General features: G+C 55.7%; 2 protein-coding genes across 2 annotated transcripts; both read left to right on the forward strand.

Annotated features, from left to right (window-relative positions):
- Positions 1-2,511: 2,511 nt before the first annotated feature.
- On the forward strand, positions 2,512-8,754 carry LOC115080946 (UV excision repair protein RAD23 homolog A-like). Its single transcript, XM_029585420.1, has 9 exons — positions 2,512-2,750; positions 3,765-3,926; positions 4,389-4,600; positions 5,287-5,342; positions 5,757-5,884; positions 6,253-6,328; positions 6,578-6,708; positions 6,991-7,155; positions 7,360-8,754. The coding sequence occupies exons 1-9, from the start codon at positions 2,685-2,687 to the stop codon at positions 7,471-7,473; spliced, it is 1,110 nt and encodes a 369-aa protein (XP_029441280.1). The 5' UTR covers positions 2,512-2,684; the 3' UTR covers positions 7,474-8,754.
- A 2,672-nt stretch (positions 8,755-11,426) lies between these two features.
- Positions 11,427-26,732, forward strand: LOC115080826 (tetratricopeptide repeat protein 39A-like). The gene is made up of 18 exons (XM_029585267.1): positions 11,427-11,498; positions 16,697-16,801; positions 17,833-17,964; positions 18,797-18,864; positions 20,057-20,124; positions 20,477-20,541; positions 21,012-21,111; positions 21,393-21,458; positions 21,632-21,740; positions 22,199-22,267; positions 22,374-22,453; positions 22,584-22,745; positions 22,874-22,965; positions 23,046-23,166; positions 23,601-23,712; positions 23,811-23,925; positions 24,026-24,142; positions 24,844-26,732. The coding sequence occupies exons 1-18, from the start codon at positions 11,470-11,472 to the stop codon at positions 24,962-24,964; spliced, it is 1,731 nt and encodes a 576-aa protein (XP_029441127.1). The 5' UTR covers positions 11,427-11,469; the 3' UTR covers positions 24,965-26,732.
- The last annotated feature ends 712 nt before the right edge of the window (positions 26,733-27,444 follow it).

The raw sequence follows: 27,444 nt of genomic DNA on the forward strand, positions 1-27,444 counted from the left end.
TTTTGGACACACTAATGCAATAATGGAATTAATGCATGACCAATTGAGTGCTAGCTAATAGTGTTCATCACCTGTAAATTCATGTAGCTGAGTCTATTACCCATTCCTATTCATATCCCCGATCAGTCCAGACAAGTGTGTTTTGAATCCCGACCAGTGGATGAAGGCAGACAACTAAAAAGCTTTCAAGGCACTGTTACTTAATTGAAAGTACAAATGTGGCACAAGAAGTTAATCACTATTCAATACATTATTATTTTATTTGATCAGAGACAACAGAAGGAATACTTAAGGCACAAATACTCTTAATTATTCATAGTAGCCCAGACCCTTAACTGAAAGTGCCAACTACAGTCCGTCAGTATTTCTGTCTCCAGCAGATAGCAGAAATGCAAACCTGCAATCTAGCCAAAAAAAAAAATGCTGCTAGGTGGCGAGAACAGGGTACAATTAATGAAGCAGTGGCGGGAGTCTAAGGGAAACAAGCTGCCAGAAGGTAAGCGGCAGGAAGACCTTTCTGGGATGTGAGGGGTTTGTCCCAACAAGAGTTCTGTGACATTGCAGCGATAGTTCCAGTCAAGTAAATCCTTGCAATAAAGCCAAATTAGTCCACTCTTGAGGAAGCAGTTGGGGGATGCCTGCTGGGATTGTATGGAGAATGGACCCAGGATCACCTCAGACCATGGGGTGACAAGAGCTGGCTGTGCTTTAGAGTTTTCTTGTCCCCGTCACAGAGTCTCACTGCACATCCTGCAGCAAGCGAGAGAGGTGGTCCTGGATACATTGCTTTGGAGGTTAGGTGCAATCGTTCTGGGAAAAGAGCAGGGTTGAGAGAAGTACTCGATTTACTTCATGGCTCCCAAGGAGGAAGGACCTTTTGGCCTATTCTCGACCTGCAGAGAGAATGTGGCGCTGCGGGCTCCACACTTTTGGCTGGAGACTTTGTGAACGGTGATAGTGGCGGTGAGTCGGGGAGAGTCTCTCGCCTCGTTGGATTTAACGGAGGCCTGCCTACATGTCCCCATGTACGCGGAGCATCAGAGATTTCGCTTCATGGTGCTGGGGCATGATTTCCAGTTTTGGGGCCCTGCCTTTCAGGTTAGTGATGGTGCCATGGATTTTCAGGAAGGTAATGGTAGTGTGGCAGCTGCACTGGTAAGGGTGAGCCAGAACCCCTTTCCTTTATCTAGAAAACTGGCTTATCTAGGTGAAGTCGGATATTGCTGGTCAGGTCACTAGGCTGGGTTGTGAACTTAGCAAAGAGTCATCTCGCTCTGAGCCAGTATGTGGGGGGTGAGATTCGACACTCAACTAGGCAAGGTGTTCCTTACCTCAGAGAGGATTCTGAAGTTGCAGTCACAGGTGGCCCGACTCTTATGTATGCCACTACCACTATTGAGCTTCGGTTTTTCCTAACCTGCCCTTACAGCCCCCTCCTCGGCCCTGCCGTGGCCGAGGAGGCGCCAGGGACGTATGATTTCCCGTGTCTCCTTTCTAAGGCGGCAGGCTCATTTCGCTAATCTAATGCATGGCATGAGGTGGAGGGGTGCTTTAGGGGGGAAAAACGGGCAATGGATGGGAGCGCCAGGTTAAGGCACACCCCCCTACTGCCTTGGTCTCAGTGCTGATGAGAGAAGAACCCTCTTATCTGGTCTGGCCAGAGCCCTAGCAGCTACTCCTCCATTTTTCCCTGCAGGTCCTCCGGGGCGGCTCGGCTGCAAGCATCTTTGGTCTCAAGTGGGCCACATTTGCATTTGGGTAATTGCCAGGTTCTTATGGCCTGGTTTGGCCTCTGTTGGACACAGGATGCTGGGCTTGATGGACCCATGGTCTGACCCAGCATGGCAATTTCTTATGTTCTTAATTCACATTTAGTACTCAAGGTTTACTTAGGGAATGGCCACTGCTATTAATTGCATCAGTGGCATGGGATCTTCTTAGTGTTTGGGTAATTGCCAGGTTCTTATGGCCTGGTTTGGCCTCTGTTGGACACAGGATGCTGGGCTTGATGGACCCATGGTCTGACCCAGCATGGCATGTTCTTATGTTCTTAATTCACATTTAGTACTCAAGGTTTACTTAGGGAATGGCCACTGCTATTAATTGCATCAGTGGCATGGGATCTTCTTAGTGTTTGGGTAATTGCCGGGTTCTTAAGGCCTGGTTTGGCCTCTGTTGGACACAGGATGCTGGGCTTGATGGACCCTGGCTCGGACCCAGCGTGGCATTTATGTTCTTAAGACAGCTGGGCCCCCTCCCCTCCTCCTGCAGGTTTTGGGTGCCTCTGCCTGAAGGCGGTGACCACGCTACAATGACGCAGGTGGCCCGTGGGGCTTGCACTAGGCCGCTAAGCCTCCCAGGGCTCGCTAGCCGCAATGGGCGGCCAGCACGCCGCACGCGCCTCGGTGGGCGGAGCCTCCACCTCCCCTGTCACGTGAGGAGGGGGGAGAACGCAGAGCCCTCTCGAGGACAATTCCGCCGCCTGCTCGTCTCCAGCCCGGTCACGTGCCCACCCCCCGCGCTTCCTGCCAGGGCGGAAGTGACGTCGGCAGCGGGGCGGCCTGCTAAGATGGCGGCGGCGTGAGTTGCACGTTAGCCTCGGTGCAACCTCTCTCTCTCTCTATCTCTCTTTCCGGGAAAAGGGGACAAGCTTCTCCGGCTCGGTGGTTTCCGCTTCCGGCACCATGCTGATCACCCTGAAGACGCTGCAGCAGCAAACCTTCCGCGTGGAGATGGAGGCCTGGGAGACGGTGAGTCCTCCACCCCCCCCCCCCCGCTGACCGAGCATGCGGGGGAGGGCGTTTACCCCGGGGCTCCCCTGCGTTACCCTTAGCTGTGGGCCCGCCACCGATCAAGCTGCTGGCGCCTCGCACGGAGGATGCTTCCCAGCCGGGGGAGGGGGCCACCTCCGCTGCCTGCCCCTGTGGGCTTCAGGGAGGGGGCTCACACCGGGTCCACTTAGGTGGGTGAGGACGGGGCTCACACCGGGACCACTTAGGTGGGTGAGGACGGGGAACCGATCAAGCCTGGGGTCCGGTACGGAGCTTTGCACGGGAAGGTCTGCACTGATACCAGCAGGCGGGGTGGGAGGGGGGCAACTAGGCAGACCTGGGGGGGGGGGAGGGGCTTTGTCTGGCGCGTGTGAAGTCCAGACAGGGATGGTGGCCAGCAGAGGGGGCTGTGGGTCTAGGCCGCTGGGTACAAGACCACCCCCCCCCCTCCTCTGGCTGCACCTGTGCTTCCGCTCTTGTCTGACAAAAAGAGAGGGAAAAGAATCTGTTGGTCTTGAGATCAGTTGTCTGAGACTTTCTGCTGTTCATGTGCAAAGTGATGCTGTCACGGGGTCTTTATAAATAAATCTGTATTCCTCTTAGAGAGGCTTAGAGCTGACTTACAAAGTGTTGAGAGCCCAGGGCGCAAGTCCACTCCATGCTGTCAAAAAGGCCAGCTGGCGTGTTGCCATTGGTTCATCATAGCAGCTGAACACGGGTTAGATGGGGTATGAGGCTGTATTGTGTCTGCAGGATACTTTCTGTATCTTACCATGGTACTGAAACCGGATTAAAGGTGACATGTGCTAGGACAAATCCACCAGCTGTGATTATTGTAGGGGCATGCAAACAGCCCTGAGGCTACAAGGCCCCCAGGTTGCCAGCCCGGGTTATGAGGTTCTCCGACCTAGGCCTTGGGCACTGAGAGTGAGCGGGAGGCCCTGTGGCTCCTCGCCACTCCCATCCCGCCGCTGACCTCTGCCGTCTCTCCAGGTGCGCGTCCTGAAAGAGAAGATCGAGGCAGAAAAGGGCAGGGATGTGTTCCCGGTCTCCGGCCAGAAGCTGATATACGCTGGGAAGATCCTGAGCGATGATGTTCCCATCGCGGATTACAAGATCGACGAGAAGAACTTCGTGGTGGTCATGGTGACGAAGGTGTGAAACGTCGGGCTGGGAAGTGGGCGTGCAGGGGGCAGGAATTCGCAAGGCCAGTGTGTCTGTGTGTGTGTGTGTATATATATATATATATAGAGTGAGGTTTCCCAGCATAGCTGAGAGCTATGAAGGGCAGTGAAGGGGCAGTGAAGGGGCTCTGGTGGCATTCCCAGTGAGATTACATCTCTCATAACCCTGGGAAAGATAAGCCAGCTCTGGCATATGTTTGTGATGCGATGCTGCAGAGATGTGTGCCAGAGTAAAGCTGGCTAATCCTGCTGCTGTCCTCTTGCTCTCCCACGTCCTGGGGGTTAGGAGGGCGAGCCTGCCGCCCCTGCACCATACGGCACGTTAGTAGGTATCAACCAGCTCATGGGAGTAAGGGACCGGGCACTGCTTTTTGTTTTATTCACATGAATCTCCTTCCTCTCCCCACACACCCCCCCCCCCCCCCCCTCTCAGGTTAAACCCTCCTCACCCCCTCAAGTCGTGTGCACAGAGGCAGCGCCCGCTCCCACCACTCAGGAGCCCGCCCAGACTGCCGGCGCCAGCACGCTGTTACCCCCGCCGGCGGCGGCCACCGCCGCGCCCTCGCTGCCGCTCGCCCCCGGCGAAGAGATGGCCAAGAGCCCCGCGGAAGAGGCTCCGCCCCCGGCACCTGAATCCACCACCTGGTAAGTGACGGGGCCTGCTCGCTGCACCTCCAGCCCGGAGCGAGGGGGGGCCCGGTCCACGGTGCTGGGACGCTTTTCTGGTCCTTTGGACCTGGAGATGATGACGGTAAATGCCCTGAAGCTGGCAAGCTCTGTGTACTAGAACCATTTTTAACCAGGCGCGCACCCGAAGACATTGCATATCCATGGTGGATCTCCTGAAAGCCCTAGCCCTGGCCCCAGGATCTTGACGTTTCCGCTGTGACAGGCTGAGGGGGGGGGGAAGTTGGGCCGCCGTGCTGTTTCAGGTCAATAATCGGCCTCGTTACGGCCACGCTAGCTCATCGGTGTTCAGGCTTGGCCTCGATGAGAGTTAATAGACACAGCGAGCACGAATGATTGGTTTATTCCATGCAGAGAAAGTCGAAAGATGAGAAGCCGGCAGGGTGGGTGATTTTTTTTTTTTTTGGGGACGGGGGAAACGGGCGAGCCTGGGCTGAGCGAGGAGCCGCGTGCCTCCTGCCCTCTGGTGGCGCGGCGGGGATCTTGGCTCCCGACCTCTTGCGTCTCGGGAGGCCGGGGGGGGCCGTCGGGGCAGCCTCTGGCGTGGCTGAAGGTCGGATGCGTGGCCCGCGGGAGGGTTTGTCTCCGGCGACTGTGAAAGGAAGGTCGGTACACTCTCTCTTTCTCTCTTTTAATTTTTTCAGCTCTGTTCCCCCTTCAGGTAGTGCTGGCCGGGAAGAGGACGCGGCTTCCACACTAGGTAAGGCTTTGCTTGCCGCTCTGTCGGGGGTGGTGGAGATTTGCTTCCTCTGCTGGACCCAAACCAGTAAAACTTGGTAAATAAGAGAGAGAAAACTGGTTCAGAGTGGCGGAGATGGGGGGGGGGGGGGGGGGGGGAATTTAACACCTTTTACCTTGGCTAAAAATGAATTTCGCTGGAGCGGAGTAAATGCAGCTGAGACCTGTGCACCCGTTCAGGCTGTGCTGCCCTCTGCTGGCCGCTTTTGGGAATTAAAAGCGATGGCCTTAGTTTTATTCTGAGGGGGAGGACATGGCTGGCAGGGGGGATGAGGGTGGGCTCTGAGCTCTCCGCTGCCTTGTCCCTCCCTAATTTGTTGACCCTGTCTGAGTGCAGTTAAACTTCCTTTCCTCTGTTTTTCTGTCGCCGGGGCAGTGACGGGGTCAGAGTACGAGACGATGGTGACGGAGATCATGTCGATGGGGTACGAGCGGCAGAAGGTGGTGGCGGCGCTGAGGGCGAGCTTTAATAACCCGCACCGGGCGGTGGAGTACCTGCTGACGGTGAGGCGCCGCGCGCTGATCCCCGCGCGCTTCTTGCTCTCGCGAGCTCCCGAGCTGCAGCTGAGTTTCCCCAAGCAAGGTGGAGAAGGCTTCCTCGCCCAGTAAAAAAAAAATGTTGCTAGCGGTAATTGCTTATGGCTTTGATTGTAAACGTTAGCGCCCTTATCATAAGGCTTGGGGGGGGGGGGGGGGGGGGGATACAGGAGACGCTACCCTTGAGAGAGAGATGGGGGGTATCCCGCACGGCAGATATTACCTGTATAAAGCTTGCTGGGCAAACTGCACGCTCCTTTCCTGCTGCCGCTGCTCTGCCCTTCCTCGCCGCTCAGCCTTTACTGATGGTGGCCTCTGACGTTGTCGCTCCTCAGGGCATCCCTGGCAGTCCTGAACCTCAGAGCGCCCCGGCGGAGGAGAGTCTCCCGGCGGAGCCTCAGGTTTCTGAAGGCGAGTTTCCTCTTTGTTTGTTTGTTTTTTTTACCCGTGGGTGGGTGGGGGGATAATCCCGAGATGGCAGGGACGTGTTCTGCTCACTGAGCATGAGCTCTTGAGATAACGGTGCGTCGGGGACGGGAGGATATCCTCGGCTCGCTGAGAAAAGGGGCAAGAAATCTTCGCCGGTGCCAGGCTGGGGGGGAGTGACTTTTTCTGACAACTCGCCAGTCTTTTTTCCCTCCCCCCCCTTTTCTCTCGTAGGTGGGAACCCCCTGGAGTTCCTGCAGGGGCAGCCTCAGTTTCAGAACATGCGGCAGGTGATCCAGCAGAACCCGGCGCTGCTGCCGGCGCTGCTACAGCAACTGGGTCAGGAGAACCCTCAGCTACTGCAGGTATGGGGGACGAAGTCGCAATCCTGTCCAGTTCTTGGCGAGAGTGGAGCGGCGTCTCTCTGTCTCTCTCGCCTGGGAGCACCCAGGCTGCCCCCATGGCCTTGTGTTCCCGGTGTATGGGGGGGAAGGGGTGGTGGTGGTGGCGGCGGCGGCAGAAATGACCTGTAAACGTCCGTTTTTTATTTTTTACTTTTCTCTGGAAGTGGGGTGTGGTCTCTCTCTGTTTTTATCTGCCCGTTGCCCGTCTGTCTCTAACTCTCCCATCCTCCACGTGACCTCTAGCAAATCAGCCAGCATCAGGAGCAGTTCATCCAGATGTTGAACGAGCCGGTGGGGGAGCTGGGCGACGGTGCCGACGTGGAGGGGGACCTGGGGGCCATCGGGGAGGAGTCTCCGCAGATGAACTACATCCAGGTGACGCCGCAGGAGAAGGAAGCCATAGAGAGGGTGAGGCGCCCGGGGGGGCTGGTGGGAAGGCTCAGCAGTGCGGGCCCTCGTCGGCCGGCTGCAGGAACGTGTGAGAGAGTGTGTGAGAGAGTGTGTGAGAGAGTGTGTGTGTGAGTGTCTGTGTGTGAGAGTCTGTGTTTGTGGGGTTTTTTGTTTTTTTTTTTTTAAAGTAACCCCGTGCGTGGTTTCTCTTTCTCCTTTCAGCTAAAGGCGCTGGGGTTCCCGGAGGGCTTGGTCATCCAGGCCTATTTCGCCTGCGAGAAGAACGAGAATCTGGCGGCAAACTTTCTCCTAAGCCAGAACTTTGACGAGGAATAACGGGAGGAGGGGTGGGGCTGGGGGAATAAGAGTTTTATATAAAATATATAAATATAGCTCTATTCATGTTTATTTAAGAAGCGGAAACACGAGGTGTGAGGGTGGGGGTGGCGGTGGTGCCCCCCTCCCCTCCCCCTGAACTCGGCTGCACGTCACCTCGGGCCCATGCCCCCCCCCCCCCCCCCACCCTTCCTCTCTCCCTGCCTGCAGCGTGCCGGGGGGGGGGAGACACCGAGCAGCTCCTGCACTGACCCCCCTCCCTTCCTCCACTGATCCTAATAGTCTGAGTGATGGGGGGGGGGGTGTGTGTGTGAGAGATCCAGGCCCCTCCCTTAGGTGCTGAGGAAGGTGCAGCTGTAGCCTTTGTTTGGGGGGTGGGGGGCTGTAATTTTAGCTAACATAAGAGGAGGATATGGATGCAGCCAGCCCCCCCCGTTCTATCGCTGATTCTGGTCTTTGACGTGATGTCTCCCTCTCCCCCCCCCCAGTCTTGACGCCAGCTCGGGGAGGAAATGCTCCCTGTAAGGCTGAGCAGCTCCTTCCCCCCCTTCTCTGGTCAGAGCGGGTGCTGCTGGTTGGCAGAAAACTCCTCACTGCCCTGGGCCCCCCCCCCCCCTTTCCTGCTGGGGAAAAAGAAGGGAAAAGCTTTCCCGTTACTGAACCCCCCCCTCCCCGGCCGGACGGTGGCTGCAGGAATATGCTCGAGACCCTGCCTCGGCCCGGGGTCCTTCCTCCCTGGCTCCTCTCGCATGCCCCCCCCCCCCCCCCCCCCCGGCACAGACTCCTGCGGGTGGCATCCCGCTCGCTCCCCCCCCCCCCCCACTCCCGGTACCAGTATTACTGCTTGCAGTGTCGTCCCCCCCCCCCCTGTCCCCGTCCCGCCCCTCCCTGGTTCTCCTTGTTTACTCCTCCCCCGGCCGCTCTCGAGGGGGGCGGGGGGGTGCCCAGCATCCACAGAGGTCCTGCCCAGGGTGTGGCGGGAGATTTCGGAGCCGGTCCCGGGACGGTGCTGGTGCTCTGCGGGAGGAGGGGGGGGGGAGGGTCCTGGATGTTTGCACGGAGTTTTGTTTGCCGGATCTGTGCTTGGCTTCTGGGTGGGGGGGTTTGGCTGTGGTGGGGAGGGGGGAGAGCGTATTTTAGCGAGAGAGCCGCCGCCTCCTGTAGTTTAAGAGTGAATCTTGCACTGGCGCTATTGACGTTTTCCCCCCCCTGATGTAAAGCTCTGGAGCTGCAGTGCTTCGAATTTACAGGTGTGAAGTGAATAAAGATTTTGAAAACTCCCTTGGCGGCTGCGCTGCTTTCGCTCTCGAGCCTCTTTCTGCGCTGCTTTCTTGGAAGGGGGGGGGTGTGGATTTCTGCTTGGGAGGGGGGGGGGTGTCCTGCCTGTGGGATCTGCAGGGGATGCAGCCGGTGACCGGAAGAGGTTTCTCCTGCAGCCTGCGCTTCCCCGGCAGCTCGGGGAGGGGGTGGGAAGCGCCATTAATGCACCTTTTCTGCCAAGGGATCAGGGGAGGCATCGGCCGCTGGTCCTCAGGAGCCGGGGCTGACGCCGCCCCCCTCTGCTCGATGGCGCGCTGAGGAGGGCCACGGCCCCTGGCGGCTAGCTGGGGGGGGGGGGGGGGGTCGGTGGGAGAGAAGGTGTCTCGGTCCTCGCGCTACCTCCTGGGCTTGGCGCACCAGCCCTCCTGCCCCCTGCCTTCTCTGCGTGATGGGTGGGGACGGAACGTTTGCCGACGGTGGCTCCTCGCCACCATCTCCTCTAGTGCATGGAGAGTTGCCACTGGGAGTGGCCCCCAAGTGCCTGGGGGGGGGGGGGAGAGAAGGTGTCTCGGTCCTCGCGCTACCTCCTGGGCTTGGCGCACCAGCCCTCCTGCCCCCTGCCTTCTTTGCGTGATGGGTGGGGAGGGAACGTTTGCCGACGGTGGCTCCTCGCCGCCATCTCCTCCAGTGCATGGAGAGTTGCCACCGGGAGTGGCCCCCAAGTGCCTGGGGGGGGGGGGGGGGGGAGAGAAGGTGTCTCGATCCTCGCGCTACCTCCTGGGCTTGGCGCACCAGCCCTCCTGCCCCCTGCCTTCCCTTCTCTGCGTGATGGGTGGGGAGGGAACGTTTGCCGACGGCGGCTCCTCGCCACCATCTCCTCCAGTGCATGGAGAGTTGCCACCGGGAGTGGCCCCCAAGTGCCTGTGTGGAGTGGGAGAGAAGGTGCTTCAGTCCTCTCGTTACCTCCTGGGCTTGGCGCACCAGCCCTCCTGCCCCCTGCCTTCTCTGCGTGATGGGTGGGGAGGGAACGTTTGCCGACGGTGGCTCCTCGCCGCCATCTGCTCGGTGCATGGAGAGTTGCCCACCGGGAGTGGCCCCCAAGTGCCTGTGGGGGGGGGGGGGGAAGCTGCCCCTTGCTCGGCCGGGGACTGAAACCTGTTTTGCTGGATCCTGAAACAAGGGGGGGGGGGGGCGGGGGGCAGAGGTTGGGGACTGGAACTCCCCGGCCCTCTCCTGCCACGCTGTGAATATCCTCGGTGCTGCTGCATGGGTTTAACGGGCCCGGCTCGCTCCTCCGCCCCAGCGCTGGCGGTTGTGCTGTCGTTCGGGTTTATGGATCCCGGTGCCAGGGACGGAGCGGGCTGCTGTGCATCTGGCCCGGCGGCTGGCGCTGAACGCCTTCCCGACCCGTGCAGAGCCGCTGAGAACCTGCGGTGTTCAGCGAGGTAAAGAGGGGGACCTTGCCTGCGCGCACCTCCCCTGACAGAGGGGGAGGGGGGGATTACCGCGGGATCGACGTGAAACCCCCCCCCTAGGCCTCGGCGATCGGAGCGAGTGCGCTCGCCGCCGCCGCGTGTTTATAAGAGGGACGCGGACGTGCACGGGGTGGTTGGCCTGGCCCTGCGCTCCCAGGTTCTGGAAAATCCGGTTTTTTGGGGAACGGTTGCGGGGAGAAGCTGAAGGGTCTGGCCGGGTTCCCGCTGTCAATGTTTGCTCTTCCCTTCAAAGCTCTGCTCTTCCTTTCCACGACTTAACTCACCGATAGCCGTGGGTACGGGGGCACAGGTATTGAGTGCTAACTCGGCAGCAGGCGCCGAGACTCGACGTCACCTCCCGCAGGTGCGGTTTACTGCCGGGGCTCGGCACTGCACCCTTTGCGGCCGTATCAGACTGTTTTGTCACGGGTGTGTCATACTGTACCTGTCCTAGGTGCTTTAGTACTGGGGGTGACGGCTTACCTGTCAGGTGTGTTACTGCTGGGGTTGGCAGCACCTGTCGCGGGTGCTTCACCTACCTTATCAGGTGTGTGTTATACCTGTCAGGGGTCTGTTGCTGCTGGGGTTGCCAGCGCCTGTTCTGCCTGTCCCTGCAGGGGGTGACAGTACCCGTCACAGGTGTGTTGCTGCTGGGAATGGCAGTTCCCCCCTACCTGGAGGACGGTTTGCTCAGGAGCTTTGCATGCTCTGGCCCTGCAGACGCTGTAGGCGTTGGTTTCTTATCAACTCTTCCCCCCCCCCCCCCCCCCCCCGAGTGGCATCTCTGCCTGTCACCTCAGCTGGGCTTCATGGGCGCCAGGGACTGGACATGGGGCTGTTGCAGGTGTGTCACGTTACACCTGTCACTGCCGGGCTGGGCAGCGCCTGCCACGGGTGTGAGTCTCACTGTAGCCGTGGCACGTATGTGAGTGCTGGAGGGGTTGGTAGTCGACCTGTCGTAGGTGTGCCACACTACCTGTTACAGAAGGGGGTGAGCAAGTCCCATCCTGGAGGGTCACAAACCAGTCTGGTTAGGATGTCCAAGAGCAGAGAGGCACTGCCTCGATTCTGTGCAAATGCAATTCATGCCTATGCATGAGGGCTGGCCCTGCAGGAGGGCCCGGATCTCTGCTGTGGGATGGGGGGGCAGTGGTGGTGTTGGCAGGGATGTGCCCCTCCCACCTGCCGGCTCCGCCCTCCCCACTGCCAGTCCTGCAGCGGAGGCCATAGGGAGCCGGAGCCCCGTCCCGGCTCACTCAACATGGCCCTGGAGCCTGCACCTGCGGCCAGGTGAGGCGGCCCCGCCCTCCGATCTCAGCCGGGACTGGGGGGGGGGGGGGGGGGGGTTTGGTGTGTGTGGGGCTGACCCGGAGAAGGCACTGTCACAACAGCGCAATAGACCTGCTCTCCCTTTCCTCTTCTGCTCTTGGTCCTGGCTTAGGCTAACTTTTCACTTTCCTACTCGGAAGAAAAGCCGCGTAGCTATTATAATATTATGGTAACAAGACCTGGTTATACAAGTCTCCTTCCCTAAGTCTATGCTTCAACTGTCTGTGCTGTATTCATGCTTTATATTTATCAGCGTGACCCTGCATGGGGAAGATCTGCTCTTCAGCTGTCTGTGCTGTATTCATGCTTTACGTGTATCAGTGTGACACCTGCATGGGGCTTTGATGAAGATCTGCTCTTCAGCTGTCTGTGCTGTATTCATGCTTTACGTGTATCAGTGTGACACCTGCATGGGGCTCTGATGAAGATCTGCTCTTCAGCCGTCTGTGCTGTATTCATGCTTTATGTGTATCAGTGTGACCCCTGCATGGGGCTCTGATGAAGATCTGCTGTCTGTGCTGTATTCATATGTTACGTGTATCAGTGTGACGCCTGCATGGGGCTCTGATGAGAATCCGCTCTTCAGCTGTCTGTGCTGTATTCATACGTTACGTGTATCAGTGTGACATCTGCATGGGGCTCTGATGAAGATCCGCTCTTCAGCTGTCGGTGCTGTATTCATGCTTTACGTGTATCAGTGTGACATCTGCATGGGGCTCTGATGAAGATCTGCTCTTCAGCCGTCTGTGCTGTATTCATGCTTTATGTGTATCAGTGTGACCCCTGCATGGGGCTCTGATGAAGATCTGCTGTCGGTGCTGTATTCATATGTTACGTGTATCAGTGTGACGCCTGCATGGGGCTCTGATGAGAATCCGCTCTTCAGCTGTCGGTGCTGTATTCATACGTTACGTGTATCAGTGTGACGCCTGCATAGGGCTCTGATGAGGATCCGCTCTTCAGCTGTCAGTGCTGTATTCATACGTTATGTGTATCAGTGTGACGCCTGCATGGGGCTCTGATGAAGATCTGCTCTTCAGCTGTCTGTGCTGTATTCATGCTTTACGTGTATCAGTGTGACGCCTGCATAGGGCTCTGATGAGAATCCGCTCTTCAGCTGTCGGTGCTGTATTCATACGTTACGTGTATCAGTGTGACGCCTGCATAGGGCTCTGATGAGAATCCGCTCTTCGGCTGTCTGTGCTGTATTCATACGTTACGTGTATCAGTGCGACGCTTGCGGGGAGCGGATTTACTGATGACCCTCGACGCAAGCGCACCCTCCAGTTTACTCAGCTTCAGAAGAGCTGGTCTGACGAGCAGGCGCTGCTTTCAAAAGAGACTTCCCTGGGGTGAGAAATAAAGAGTCAGAGGCAGTGGAGAGAGGGAGTGCGCTGGTCTAGTTTTGTCTGCCCCCCTTGCAGCGGTAGGAAGGGCATTTGTAATGCCCCTGGTGCTGCTGGTGAGCTGCGCCGCTCCCTCGCTGGCCAGGCAGTCGCCTCCCCCCAGGTGAGAAAACAAAGGGGTGGGCAAAGTCCAGGCCTCCCGCGCCCTTGTTTGTGAAGTGGAGAGCAGGAAGGGCAAGGTGGCTCCCCCCCCCCCCCCCCCCCCCGTGGAAGGAGGGACCGGCGCTGTTTGGAAAGGGCAGGATGGGGGTGGATGTCACGAGCAGGGCAGCAGCGGGAAAGTTGTGGCTGTGAGGTCTGAACCTTCCGAATCACAATCACTGTGACCCGCTTGCCGTACCTGGGAGCAGCTTCTCCTCACTACTCCATTCTTGCTAAGAACATAAGAACCTGCCATACTGGGTCCGACCGAGGGTCCATCAAGCCCAGCATCCTGTTTCCAACAGTGGCCAATCCAGGCCACAAGAACCTGCAAGTACCCAAACACTAAGAAGAACCTGTGCTGCTAATGCCAGTGATAGCAGTGGCTATTCCCTGTTGATTAATAGCAGTTTATGGACTTCTCCTCCAGGAACTTATCTGAATCTTTTATAAACCGAGCTGCACTAATTGCACTAACCACATCCTCTGGCAACAAATTCCAGAGTTTAATTGTGTGTTGAGTGAAAAAGAACTTTCTCCGATTAGTTTTAAATGTGCCACATGCTAACTTCATGGAGTGACCCCTAGTCCTTCTATTATCCGAAAGAGTAAAAAACCGAGTCACATCTACCCGTTCTAGACCTCTCATGATTTTAAACACCTCTATCATATCCCCCCTCGGCCGTCTCTTCTCCAAGCTGAAAAGTCCTAACCTTTTCAGCCTTTCCTCATAGGGGAGCCATTCCATCCCCTTTATCATTTTGGTCCCCCTTCTCTGTACCTTCTCCATCGCAATTATATCTTTTTTGAGATGCGGCGACCAGAATTGTACACAGTATTCAAGGTGCGGTCTCACCATGGAGCGATACAGAGGCATTATGACATTTTCCGTTTTATTCACCATTCCCTTCCTAATAATTCCTAACACCTGAATACTGAGCTGACAATTTCAATGTATTATCCACTATGATGCCTAGAGCTTTCTCCTGGGTGGAGCTCCTAATAGTAGAGGAGGCCTGGAAGGCTCATCTGCATACTGCTCCCAGTATCCCCCCGGAGAGGAGTCCAGAGGTCACCGCAAGCGATCCAGGGATTGACTTCCACAGCCCCAGCTTCCAGAAGTCCCGTACTCTTTGCAGTAGAAGAGGCTTAGAAGGCTCATCTGCATACTGCTCCCTGCATCCCCTGGGAGAGGAGTCCAGAGGTCACCGCATCCAGGGATTGACTTCCACAGCCCCAGCTTCCAGAAGCCCCATACTCTTTGCAGTACAGGAGGCTTGGAAGGCTCATCTGCATACTGCTCCCTGCATCCCCTGGGAGAGGAATCCAGGGATTGACTTCCTCAGCTTCTGAGGCCCTGCACCCTTTGCAGTAGTTTATGGAATTCTCCAGGACCTTATCTGAACCTTTTATAAACCAAGTTGCAATTGTGCATTGAGTGAAAAAGAATTTTCTCTGATTAGTTTTAAATGTGCTATGTGCTAACTTCATGGTGTGCCCCCTAGTCCTTCTATATATTAAAAAGTAAATAACTGATTCATATTCACACTTTTGCTTAATTTTGTGATTTTTTTGGGGGTTTTTTCAAACAATATTTTCTTTAAAATGGTACCTTCCTTTGGGTGTTGCTTCTTCACTCGGTGCAACCGCGCTCGATGCTTTTACTCATTGCTTCTTCACTCGGTGCAACCGCGCTCGATGCTTTTACTCATTGCTTCTTCACTCGGTGCAACCGCGCTCGATGCTTTTACTTGGAAGATCATTCGGGGATGATTTTCTCTTGAAGGGCGATTAGCCCTGCTTCAGCCCTTCAAGAGAAAAGTGAAGAAGCAACACACAAAGGAAGGTACCATTTTAAAGAAAATATTGTTTGAAAAAACCCCCCAAAAAATCACAAAATTAAGTAAAAGTGTTTAGTAATAAAGGACATGGACCCATGATTAAGTATGACCCGAAGAGGCAATACATGATTACAAATAAGTCAGTATGCCCTCGTGTGTTATGATGGTCCTTTAGCAAGAAGCAAAAAAGTTCACAATTGCATTGCACATTTTGAAAAAAAAGTCAATTGCATAACGTGTTTTTGTAAGATTTTGTACTCGTTGTGACAACAATTAACTGTTCACTTCAATTACCCCAATATTGACTGGGTAAATGTAACATCAGGACTTGGTAGAGACATAAAGTTCCTGGATGTAATAAATGACTGCTTCATGGAGCAATTGGTTCAGGAACCAACAAGAGAGGGAGCTATTTTAGATTTAATTCTTAGTGGAATGCAGGATTTGGTGAGAGAAGTAACGGTGGTGGGGCCACTTGGCAACAGTGATCATAACGTGATCAAATTTAAACTAATAACTGGAAGGGGGACAGTAAGTAAATCTGCAGCTCTAACACTAAAGGTGAGGTGAAAGAGGCTATTTTAGCCAAAAAAAACCCCATCCTTCAAAAATTGGAAGAAGGATCCATCTGAAGAAAATAGGATAAAACATAAGCATTGTCAAGTTAAGTGTAAAACATTGATAAGACAGGTGAAGAGAGAATTTGAAATGAAGTTGGCCATAGAGGCAAAAACTCATAATAAAAACTTTTTTTTAATATATCCGTAGCAAGAAACCTGTAAGGGAGTCGGTTGGACCATTAGATGACCAAGGGGTTAAAGGGGCTCTTAGGGAAGATAAGGCCATTGCAGAAAGACTAAATGAATTCTTTGCTTCCGTGTTTACTAATGAGGATGTTGGGGAGATACCAGTTCCGGAGATGGTTTTCATGGGTGATGAGTCTGACGAACTGAACCAAATCACTGTGAACCAGGAAGATGTAGTAGGCCAGATTGACAAACTAAAGAGTAGCAAATCACCTGGACCGGATGGTATGAATAATTTTGTATCGTCCGCAAATTTGATAACCTTTCCAGTTCATTTATAAATATATTGAAAAGCACCGGTCCCAGTACTCCACTGTTTACCCTTTTCCACTGAGAAAATTGCCCATTTAATCCTACTCTCTGTTTCCTGTCTTTTAACCAGTTTGCAATCCACGAAAGGACATCGCCTCCTATCCCATGACTTTTTAGTTTTCTTAGAAGCGTCACATGAGGCTTCCTAGTGTCCTGTGATATTTATTGATTCCAGTGGAACTTTATCCCCGCCAGCTGTGCAGTGAGAAGGTTGTTGTGGTAATGCCTGTGTGTGTGTGTGTGTGTGAGCATATCTGCTGGCTTATTGCTCACTTGAGCTCACTTTTGTGGGTTGAAACTGTTCATTTTCAAGTCACTCGGTTACTGCAGAGTGCAAGTGGAGCAGGAAGCTCAGAATGTGTTTTGCCCTGGGTGGATGTCTCTAACCGCGCTGATTGCTGTCCAGCCACTAGGACAGAACACATCCCGAGCTTTGAAGTGCCCTTCCTATGTGCAATGCCTAAGGGAAGAGAGTTTTAACTGGAAGCCGCACGTGCTGATGTCTTCCTGCACGGCGGTGCGTTACAGGGGTTGGAACAGCTGGCTCCCCCCCTCCAGCAGGGATGGTGGCTGCTGTCACAGAGCCCGTCCTGTCCCAGAATGTCACCCTGGAAGGGTCAGTCTTTCATTCTCCTGTGTATCCTCTTTCACAGTTGTCCTCAGCTGGATCTCAAAACCTCTCTGGATGAGTGCATGGAAGCCCTGAATCTCTTCCTCTCTAACCGCTTCAGTGATAGCTTGGAATGTCTTCGACCGAGGTGTGTACTCACAACTAGTGTGTGCTGACAGACACAGTGTATGAGGTATTATTATATTTATACGGTGCTGACAGTGTGCAGGGAACTTTACGAGGCGGTGTTGTGTTTATACAGCACTGACAATGGATGTGGGGCTGTACAATGTATTATTACATTTATACAGTGCTGACAGTGTGCAGGGCTGCACGAGGTATTATTTATACAGTGATGACAGTGTGCATGGGGCTGTACAAACTTATATTTATACAGTGCTGACTGTGTGCGGGGCTGTACGAGGTGTTATTTATACAGTACTGACAGTGTGCATGGGGCTGTACAAAGTTTTATATTTATACAGTGCTGACAGTGTGTGCGAGGCTATATGAGGTGTTATTTATACAGTGCTGACAGTGTGCATGGAACTGTATGAGGTGTTGTTTTTATACGGCACTGACAATGGATGTGGGGCTGTACAATGTGTTATTATATTTATACAATGCTGACAGTGTGCACGGGGCTTGTACAAAGTGTTATATTTATACAGTGCTGACAGTGTGTGCGGGGCTGTACGAGGTGTTATTTATACAGTGCTGACAGTGCGTGCAAGGCTGTACGAGGTATTTATACAGTGCTGACAGTGTGCACAGAACTGTATGAGGCGGTGTTGTGTTTATACAGCACTGACAATGGATGTGGGGTGTACAAAGTGTTATTATATTTATACAGTGCTGACAGTGCGTGCGAGGCTGTACGAGGTATTTATACAGTGCTGACAGTCTTCTAAAAATCTAGGCATTTCCTGAGCTTAAAAGACGTGGCCCAGGACTGTCTCATTTGTTACTGAATTACACCTTAAGCTAAAGCAATTCAAATCGATAAATGTTCCCGAATTGCCTGACTTACCATTTAAGGGTCCACGGAGAGGAAACGGGAAGGCGAATCCCGGGGACCTGGAACCCCTGACTGCACATTCAGCTCCTAATCCCCGTCCCCTCCCCAGGTCTCCGCAGGGAACGAGGCTCTCATAATTTAGCCACTTCTCCTTCCCTCAGGATCAGAGAGAGCATGTACCACGCCCTGGTCCACGCCACCGTCCTGGGAATGCAGGCCATGATGACCTTCCAACACGACGACCTCGTCCGGGCCGGACAGACCATGAAGGAGGCCCAGGAAATCTGTCAGAGGTACCCAAAAAAAACCCACCCCCGTCCCCCCGTCCACAGCAACTCCTGGGATAATTTAAAATAAAAAAAAAATTAAATTGCCCTGGCTCTCGGAGCTGTGGGGGCCCGCGGGGTCCAGGGACGCACCGGATCAGCCCCGGTGCCGAGGCGGTGGCTTCTCCGTGCCGCTCCCTGCAGGGTCAGGGGGGGGGGGGGGCGTCCTGTCAGGACTGGGTTTCGCTGTAAATTATCAGTGCTGTGCTTTGGGTGAATTATCAGTGCTGTGCTTCGGGGGAATTATCAGTGCTGTGCTTTGGGTGAATTATCAGTGCTGTGCTTCGGGGGAATTATCAGTGCTGTGCTTTGGGTGAATTATCAGTGCTGTGCTTCGGGGGAATTATCAGTGCTGTGCTTCGGGGGAATTATCAGTGCTGTGCTTTGGGTGAATTATCAGTGCTGTGCTTCGGGGGAATTATCAGTGCTGTGCTTTGGGTGAATTATCAGTGCTGTGCTTTGGGTGAATTATCAGTGCTGTGCTTTGGGGGAATTATCAGTGCTGTGCTTCGGGGGAATTATTAGTGCTGTGCTTTGGGTGAATTATCAGTGCTGTGCTTTGGGTGAATTATCAGTGCTGTGCTTCGGGGGAATTATTAGTGCTGTGCTTTGGGTGAATTATCAGTGCTGTGCTTTGGGGGAATTATCAGTGCTGTGCTTCGGGGGAATTATCAGTGCTGTGCTTTGGGTGAATTATCAGTGCTGTGCTTCGGGTGAATTATCAGTGCTGTGCTTCGGGTGCCACTGTTGTTTTGATGAATTTACACTTCCTACTCCTTTTTTTTTTTTTTAACTTAAGGTTTCGGAGGAAGTCCCCACTGCTTGGCTCTTTGGTGACCAAGTCGGGCAGCGATGCATTCACAGAAGGTCAGTCCCACGCATAAACCAGGGGGGGTGAGCTGCTGTGGCCCCGGCCCCCGCGGATCCTCCTTCCTTCAGTAGGGAAGGGGGCACCCTACGTGCAGGGCGGCAGCCACTTCTCCTCCTCTCGCCTTCCTGTTTTTTAAATGATCATTTTGCTTACGAAAGATTAAAATATTTACAGTCGTGATCAGACACCTACGGGCTCCTTCCCTCTCCCGCAGACTTATGATGGCAGCGGGAGACCTGCACGTTCATCCCGTCTCATGCCGATTTGTACAACTTACCACAATACCACAGATTCTGCTTACTCACTGGCGTTACCCCTCACCCCCCCGCTGCTGATAATCCCAGGCTTTACCTCTCACTTCCCCCGCTGCTGATAATCCCAGGCTTTACTCCTCACTCCCCCGCTGCTGATAATCCCAGGTTTTACCCCTCACTCCCCCCCCTGCTGATAATCCCAGGCTTTACCCCTCACTCCCCCCCCTGCTGATAATCCCAGGCTTTACCTCTCACTTCCCCCGCTGCTGATAATCCCAGGCTTTACTCCTCACTCCCCCGCTGCTGATAATCCCAGGTTTTACCCCTCACTCCCCCCGCTGCTGATAATCCCAGGCTTTACCCCTCACTCCCCCCCCGCTGCTGATAATCCCAGGCTTTACCCCTCACTCCCCCCGCTGCTGATAATCCCAGGCTTTACCTCTCACTGCCCCCGCTGCTGATAATCCCAGGCTTTACTCCTCACTCCCCCCACTGCTGATAATCCCAGGCTTTTACCCCTCACTTCCCCCGCTGCTGATAATCCCAGGCTTTACTCCTCACTCCCCCGCTGCTGATAATCCCAGGTTTTACCCCTCACTCCCCCCCCCGCTGATAATCCCAGGCTTTAACCCTCACTCCCCCCGCTGCTGATAATCCCAGGCTTTACCTCTCACTGCCCCCGCTGCTGATAATCCCAGGCTTTACTCCTCACTCCCCCCGCTGCTGATAATCCCAGCCTTTACCCCTCACTCCCCCCGCTGCTGATAATCCCAGGCTTTACCTCTCACTTCCCCCGCTGCTGATAATCCCAGGCTTTACCCCTCAGTCCCCCCGCTGCTGATAATCCCAGGCTTTACCCCTCACTCCCCTGCTGCTGATAATCCCAAGAAGGTTGTGGGACAGAGGTTGTGCCTTCTGTTTTTAACCCTTGCAGAGCAGGTCCATGCTGAGGTGTGCTACGCAGAGTGTCTCTTGCAGAGAGCGGCTCTCACCTTCCTGCAGGTAATAAAACCTCGCAAACCGTAGACTTAGACTGGGAATGCCAGTGACTTCCTGCGAGCGTTGATGCGTGCCGGGCCGACAATCTGGGCTGGGAAAGCGTCGTCGGTGGCTTGCTGGGCTGAGCCTGAAATGCTGGGCTGAGCCGAGCCTGAGATGTCTGGGAGCGTCGGTGGCTTCCTGGGTTTGAGCCTGAGATGATCTGGGCTGGGAGTGTCGGTGACTTTGCTGGGCTGAGCCTGAAATGCCCGGGAGCGTCGGAGGCTTGATGGGCTGTGACCTATGCATCGCTTCGGTCACTAAACTGCTTTTTTTCTCTGTCTTTTTCTCCCGGTATGCGGTTGATTTCGCTTAGGATGAGAACATGGTGAACTTTATTAAGGGGGGTATCAAAGTGCGGACCAGCTACCTAATATACAGGTGAGAGAGGAAGAATTTATAAAGATTTCGGAATTCCATCTTTTCCTAGGTTACTCTTAAGGCAGATCGCAGTCAAATTTATAATCGAAAATTACAATACCGGTTGAATCGCAATTTGCAATCAAACACAGGAACGAACACAAAGGGGGTACACGAACAGATACGAATGATCAGAACCCAAGAGATTTCGCTGGACCGAGAATGGTGGCAGCGGTGGGATTGTCGCTGGAGTTTCCAGGCAGCAGGACTCTGGCCTCTCGCTGCTACGGCTTGCAAAGGAGGCTGCTCCTGTTGTCGATTTGAATACAGTCGGATGGTCTGAAGGGGGTTCTGGTGCCCTCCGCACGCGAGGTTTTATTACAGGGCAGGGAAGGGCACTAGGGGGAGAGTGAGCAACGCCTCCTCCCGGCTAGCAGAAGGCCTCAGATTAATTTATAATCTCTTCCTCCTCTTTTTTATTTTTTTTGTAGAGAGCTGAACAACGTCATCCGTTCTCGGGACTTCCGCCACGGGGAGTCGCACCGGCACCTGCAGGGGGGCGTGGCGCTGGGGGTCGGGGCCTTTAACCTGGTGAGCGGCAGCTGCGTGGACTTACCGTGCTGGGATGGACCTTTTTTTTTTTTTTTTTTTTAGGCGTGACGCGGCGGTCCCCGGACGCCCGAGCCCTCGGCAGGGGAGATGGCGCCGGCCCTGTCGCTCGGGGGGGGGGGGGGGGGGTGTGTGTGTGTTTCCCCACTGTCTGCAGAGATCCCACCCCCGAGATCTGTCTTGTCTTCCTTGCTTCGTCCGTCCCTCTTGGGCAGGCGGTGGCATCTTGGATTTTTTTAATTTTATTTTTTTGTCTCCCGCAGACTCTCTCGCTCTTCCCTCCGCGGATCCTCAAGCTCCTGGAATTTGCCGGATTCTCTGGCGACAAGGCGAGTACCCGTCCGGCAGCTCCTTCCTTCTTCCAGGGTTACGGGGGGTGCGTGGGTCCGGGGGTGGCCGGGTCCGGGGTGGCCGGGTGTCCGGGGGTGGCCAGGTCCGGGGGTGGCCAGGTCCGGAGGCCTCTGACGACCCTCTCCTCGCTCCCCCCCTCCTGTCTCCGCAGGATTACGGGTTGTCCCGTTTGCAGGAAGGCGCGGCGTCTCCTAACCTGCGCTCGCTGCTCTGCACCATGCTGCTGCTCTGCTATTACACCTTCCTCACCTTCATCCTGGGTAAGAGGGCGCTGGTGGGGGGGGGGGGGGGGGGGTGTTTTACATCAGCGTCTTCGGAAAGATTTGGGGGCCGGCGGGCGCAGGCTGAGCCAGGTCTGGTTCTGTTGCATTTTCTTGGCCTCGACGAGCACGGATCAGCCGGGAAGGTGGGGGGGGGGGGGAGTGGTTCCTCGCCCCCCCCCCCCCCCCCCGTTGGGAGATCCAGTCTCCAGGAGTGGCGCGGGAGCGCGAGGCTCTGCGCTACATCCCCCTCCTCCAGCCCCATCACCCACCCACCCCCCACGTCCCTGCTCCCTTAACATTGCATCAGGCCTGCGGCTGCGTCCTGTGCCTTTCGTCCGAACCGCGTTCCCAGAGCGCTTCGGGGTGGGATGCCGCCAGCCTCGGGGGAGGGGGGCGCCTGCTTGCTTAGCCCCCACACCCCCTCCCCCTTCTCAGGGCCTGCTCTGCCCCCGCAGGTACGGGAGACGGAGGCGTCGAAGAAGCCGAAGGACTCCTGAGGCCCTACCCTCGGCTGCTTCCCCAGGGTAAGAGGGGAGAGCTGGGTGGAGGAGGAGGAGGAGGAGGAGGGAGCGAACGGGGTGGGCTGGTGGTGGTGGTGGTGGGGGGGATGTTCGTGCATCGAGCCCTCAGCCTCCCTCCTCTCGTTCCAGAGCGCCATCTTCCTGTTCTTCGCGGGGAGGATAGAAGAAATCAGAGGGAACATTAACGAGGTGAGGAGGAGTTAATCAGGTGGAGCAGGGAGAGGTCGCCCCCTCCCCTCTCTCTCTCTCTCTCTCACCGGGAGTTCTTTCTCACCCTAAGCTTCTCTCGTCTCTCCCCCCCCCCCCCCATCCCCTCCAGGCCATAAGACGCTTCGAGGAAGGCTGTGCCGTCCAGCAGGCCTGGAAGCAGCTCCACCACATGGGTTACTGGGAGCTCATGTGGTGCTTCGCCTACCAGGCCGTGTGGAAGGTGGCCTACTTCTACGCCGACCTGCTCAGCCAGGAGAGCCGCTGGTCCAAGGTCAGCGGGAGGGGAGGGGAAGGGGGTAACGGTTCTCCGCAGGCGCGGGTGGGACGGTGTCTCCGCCGCCCCCCCCCCCCACCTCCCTGCTTCACCTCCTCCGACTCCCGCTCCGCTTCTCTCCTCAGGCGATGTACGTGTACATGAAGGCCGCCTTCCTCAGCATGCTGCCGCCGGAGGAGCCCCGTCCCCTGGGGGAGCAGGAGGCGGACCTCTTCAGGTAACCCCCGCCGCGCGCCACCTGCCCTCTCGCTCAGATTCACAGCCCCGTTTCTCACCACCCCCCCCCCCCCCCTACAGGCGGGTATCTTCCCTGAAGCAGAAGATTGCGGGGAAGTCTCCTCCCACCGAGAAGTTCGCCGTTCGGAAAGCTCGGAGGTACAAGGCGAAGGAACCGGTGGGACTTCCCGTGCCGGCGCTGGTGAGGCTGCGGGTGGGGGGGGGGGGGGGGAAAGGGGGTGAGAACGGGGAGGGGGGCGGCACTCCTGTGCGCGGTGCTTGGCATTTAATAAGGCAGCCGCGTCCCATGCTCAGCCCAGCAAGCCGCCGTTAACTCCCGTCCCGCTGCACTTCAGAAACAATCGACGATAATTTCTTACAAATAAAAGAGTTCACAGTGGGCAAAGCCGGCTTTCTAAAAACAGCAGAACAGATTCGCCCTAAAATGTTACAGGGAAGTACAGGGAAACGAAAACCCTTCGTTCATGTCGAAACGAATGAACGACGGGGGGGGGGGGGGGGGGGGGGGGGGGCGGATTTCTGAACGAAATCTGCTCTTGCCGACCACGGCGCGCCAGGCTGAAATCTTGTGTGTGTGTGTCGTCCCCCGTCACCCCCCCCCCCTAACCTTCGCAGGAGATGATGTACATGTGGAACGGATTCAGCGTCCTGGGGAAACAGCCGAAGCTGACGGAAACCATCCTGGGGATTCTGGTGGAGGCAGAGCAGAAGCTTCAGGCTCCGCAGGGTACAAAAAAACAAAACGCTCGGGGGGGGTGTTCGGAAGGGCAGGGGCACAGCAGCATCTGGATAGTAACTTAGCGCCCTTTTTTTTTTTTTTATCAGCCAACGAGTACCTGCAGGACGACAGCAGCCTGGTGCAGCTACTGAAGGGGATGTGCCTGAAGCACTTGGGGCAGAGCGGCCGGGCCGAGGAGTGCTTCACTGCCGTCCAGCGCAGGTGAGGAGCCCCCCCCCCCCCCACCTCTACCCTCGGGCTCTGGGGGTGAGAGCCCACCGTCCCGTCCCCCCCACCATTAACGCCGGCTGTTTTCTCGCAGCGAGAAGAGGATCCGCTACGATCACTACCTGGTGCCCAACGCCCTGCTGGAGCTCAGCCTCCTGCAGGCGCGGCAGGGCAGGACGCGGGAGGCCCTGGGGGGCCTGAGGAGAGCCAAGTAAGTGGCACGGCGATTGTTTAATAAAAATGGAAGGAGCCACCCGCTGCGGGGGGGGGGGGGGAACTTTCCCTGCGTCTGGCGCTTCACCCCACCCCCCTGGAGGAGAAGGTAAAGGGACCGGCGTGGGGGGGGGGGGGGGGGGGGAGCGAGCCGGGAAGGTGGGTGAATGCGCAGTGGAACGTGGTAAGGGGTGAGCGCCGGGGGGGGGGAAGCCGAGCTCTGCTTCCTCTGGACGTGGCCCCCCCCTCCCTCCCCCCTGTCCATTTTACGCAGGGAAGAATTTGGCTGAGGAGGGGTGGTGGATGCAGGAGGGAGGGCTCCTGTCCTCCCGGGGAGGAGAGATGATTACCGGCCGGTTTCTGACCTCCCGGCCGTGGGCGGGGGGCGCTAGAGAAGCGCGGGGGGGGGGGGGCCTCGGAACCTCCCGGTGAGGAGTCCCTGACGCCATCTTTTTAAAGGGCCGGTGCTCCTGGGGGGAACCGAGACCCGCAAGGGACCCCTCTGGTCCACGGGCAGTTCCCTCCGGCCCGGGCCCGGTGAGGCCGAGAGGGACTTAGGGAAGGGGGGGCCCCCTACGCAATGATTCGCCCGCGCAGATTAATAGCCCTGATGAGGGCGAGACCCTCCTTCCTCACCCCTTAACGCCTTTGCTCTACTTCCGGATTAAATATAATTTTTTCCCCCTCCTGTTGTTCCAGAGATAATTACAAGAATTACTCCATGGAGTCGAGGACCCTCTTCCGTATCCACGCCGCCCTCTCCAAGATGGAGGTGGCCCAGCAGGAAGACAACGGCCTGGACGCCTCCGCCTCCTCCTAGGACGCGACCTCCCCCCGATCGACAACAGCCTTTTCAGACGGATGTGCAAAGGGGAGGGGGGGGAGAGAGAGGGTCTCGGGGACCCGGGCCTGTCTCCTTCAGCCTGTGGGGGCCCTTCCACCACCCCCCATCTGCCCCGGCTTTACCGGGATGGTGGGTGCCCTCCGGCGAAGGGGACAGTAAGAGCCCGGGGCAGTTGTTAAAAAAAAAAAAAAGACAATTGTAAATCCCTTGAACCGCAGGGAGCTGTGTAAGGGGGAGCAAAAGTCCAGGCCGCAATGTGACCTGTTATCAGCGCTGGTGAGAGAGAGCGAGAGCGAGAGAGCCCTCTCATTCACTGAGAATCCGGTGTCGGGGGCGAAAATACGGCAGAGGAACTTACTAGGGCGCCCCAGGAGGTCCCTCTCCTTGGAGGCGCGTTGCAGAGGGAAGGGAGCGAGGCAGCGGTCGGGCTGCCAGCGACCGTGCAAAGGCGGAGCGAAGGCTGTGATCCGCAAAAACAACAACAAAAAAAATATAAATGGTCACCTGACTTGATCTTCTATAAACTCCTACTTTATGTAAAAACAAAAAACCAACCCCAAAACCTTCCTTTCATGCAGACATTGATGGGGGAGGACCCCACCCTCAGTAAGCTCTTCAGTTTTATAAAAGAGCCAGTGCCGGAGCAGAGCCCACTTTTCTTTACTTAATCCTAGCTCTCTCTCTCTCTCTCTCTCTCTCTGGTTTTTTTTTTATGTTATTTTGTAATTTATTTTTTTTTTCAAAAATCTTTAGAAATCAGCAAAATCCAGTCCGGCGCATTCACAGAACAAACGAGCATCAAAGTATCCCCCCCCCCCCCATCTTGTCATCCAATGTCCCATTCATGATTGGATTCATCCCCGCGGTTTACATTAAATTACTGTTTGAGGTTTGATTGTAATCCTCAATTGGTTTGTTTTTTTTTGGAAAGAGGACCTGATGGAGAACTGCCTGGCGATTTACATGAAGTGGATGCTGGGGATTGAGGACCTGATGGAGAACTGCCTGGCGATTTACATGAAGTTCATGAATTGGATGCTGGGGAATGAGGACCTGATGGAGAACTGCCCGGCGATTTACATGAAGCTCATGTATTGGAACGCTCGGGATTGACCGCTCTTCGCTGTACAACTTCCAAAAGGCAGCGAGGTGACCTCTGCCGCTGTGACCGTCGGCCCCAAAATGCCGACAGGAAGGACGGTTGCAGAGGGAGGGAGGGTCTCGGGGACCCGGGATGTCTGATTCAGCCGGCGGGGGCCCTTCCACCGCACTCTGCAACCTCTGCCACCGTCCTTCCTGTCGGCATCTTGAGGCTGTGACGGTCGATGACCTGATGGAGAACTGCCCGGCGATTTACATGAAGTAGAACGCTGGGGAATGAGGACCTGATGGAGAACTGCCTGGCGATTTACATGAAGTGGAACGCTGGGGAATGAGGACCTGATGGAGAACTGCCTTGCGATTTACATGAAGTTCATGAAGTGGAACGCTGGGGAACGAGGACCTGATGGAGAACTGCCCGGCGATTTACATGAAGTAGAACGCTGGGGAATGAGGACCTGATGGAGAACTGCCTGGCGATTTACATGAAGTGGAACGCTGGGGAATGAGGACCTGATGGAGAACTGCCTGGCGATTTACATGAAGTTCATGAAGTGGAACGCTGGGGAACGAGGACCTGATGGAGAACTGCCTGGCGATTTACATGAAGTGGAACGCTGGGGAATGAGGACCTGATGGAGAACTGCCTGGCGATTTACATGAAGTGGAACGCTGGGTATTGAGGACCTGATGGAGAACTGCCTGGCGATTTACATGAAGTGGAACGCTCGGGACGGAGGACCTGATGGAGAACTGCCCGGCGATTTACATGAAGTTCATGAAGTGGAACGCTGGATATTGAGGACCTGATGGAGAACTGCCTGGCGATTTACATGAAGTGGAACGCTGGGTATTGAGGACCTGATGGAGAACTGCCTGGCGATTTACATGAAGTGGAACGCTCGGGACGGAGGACCTGATGGAGAACTGCCCGGCGATTTACATGAAGTTCATGAAGTAGAACGCTGGGTATTGAGGACCTGATGGAGAACTGCCTGGCGATTTACATGAAGTGGAACGCTCGGGATGGAGGACCTGATGGAGAACTGCCCGGCGATTTACATGAAGTTCATGAAGTGGAACGCTGGGGAGTGAGGACCTGATGGAGAACTGCCTGGCGATTTACATGAAGCTCATGTATTGGAACGCTCGGGATGAGGACCTGATGGAGAACTGCCATGCTAAGTGACCTTTTGTCCAGTCTGCCGCACTACCTGATTGAAGACTACCAGCTGTAGGAATAGCAAACAATGGAGGGGATGCTGTTCCTGGTTGAACACTGCCGAGATACACCAAGGGTTTTTCCGGTCAGGTGATTGTTCTCCCGGTCCCCCCCATGTTTGTTTGAAGTAAGA

Source organism: Rhinatrema bivittatum, chromosome 19 (assembly GCF_901001135.1).
Source record: "Rhinatrema bivittatum chromosome 19, aRhiBiv1.1, whole genome shotgun sequence".
NCBI lineage: Eukaryota > Metazoa > Chordata > Amphibia > Gymnophiona > Rhinatrematidae > Rhinatrema > Rhinatrema bivittatum.

Excerpts from the sequence above, each read along its gene's own strand:
- LOC115080946 (XM_029585420.1), top strand. The coding sequence starts at position 2,685 with ATGCTGATCACCCTGAAGACGCTGCAGCAGCAAACCTTCCGCGTGGAG. Across the intron at positions 2,751-3,764 it reads AGATGGAGGCCTGGGAGACG|GTGCGCGTCCTGAAAGAGAA; the intron begins GTGAGTCCTCCA and ends CCGTCTCTCCAG. Across the intron at positions 7,156-7,359 it reads AGAAGGAAGCCATAGAGAGG|CTAAAGGCGCTGGGGTTCCC; the intron begins GTGAGGCGCCCG and ends TTCTCCTTTCAG.
- LOC115080826 (XM_029585267.1), top strand. The coding sequence starts at position 11,470 with ATGGCCCTGGAGCCTGCACCTGCGGCCAG. Across the intron at positions 17,965-18,796 it reads GCCCAGGAAATCTGTCAGAG|GTTTCGGAGGAAGTCCCCAC; the intron begins GTACCCAAAAAA and ends TTTTAACTTAAG. Across the intron at positions 22,746-22,873 it reads AGGAGAGCCGCTGGTCCAAG|GCGATGTACGTGTACATGAA; the intron begins GTCAGCGGGAGG and ends TTCTCTCCTCAG.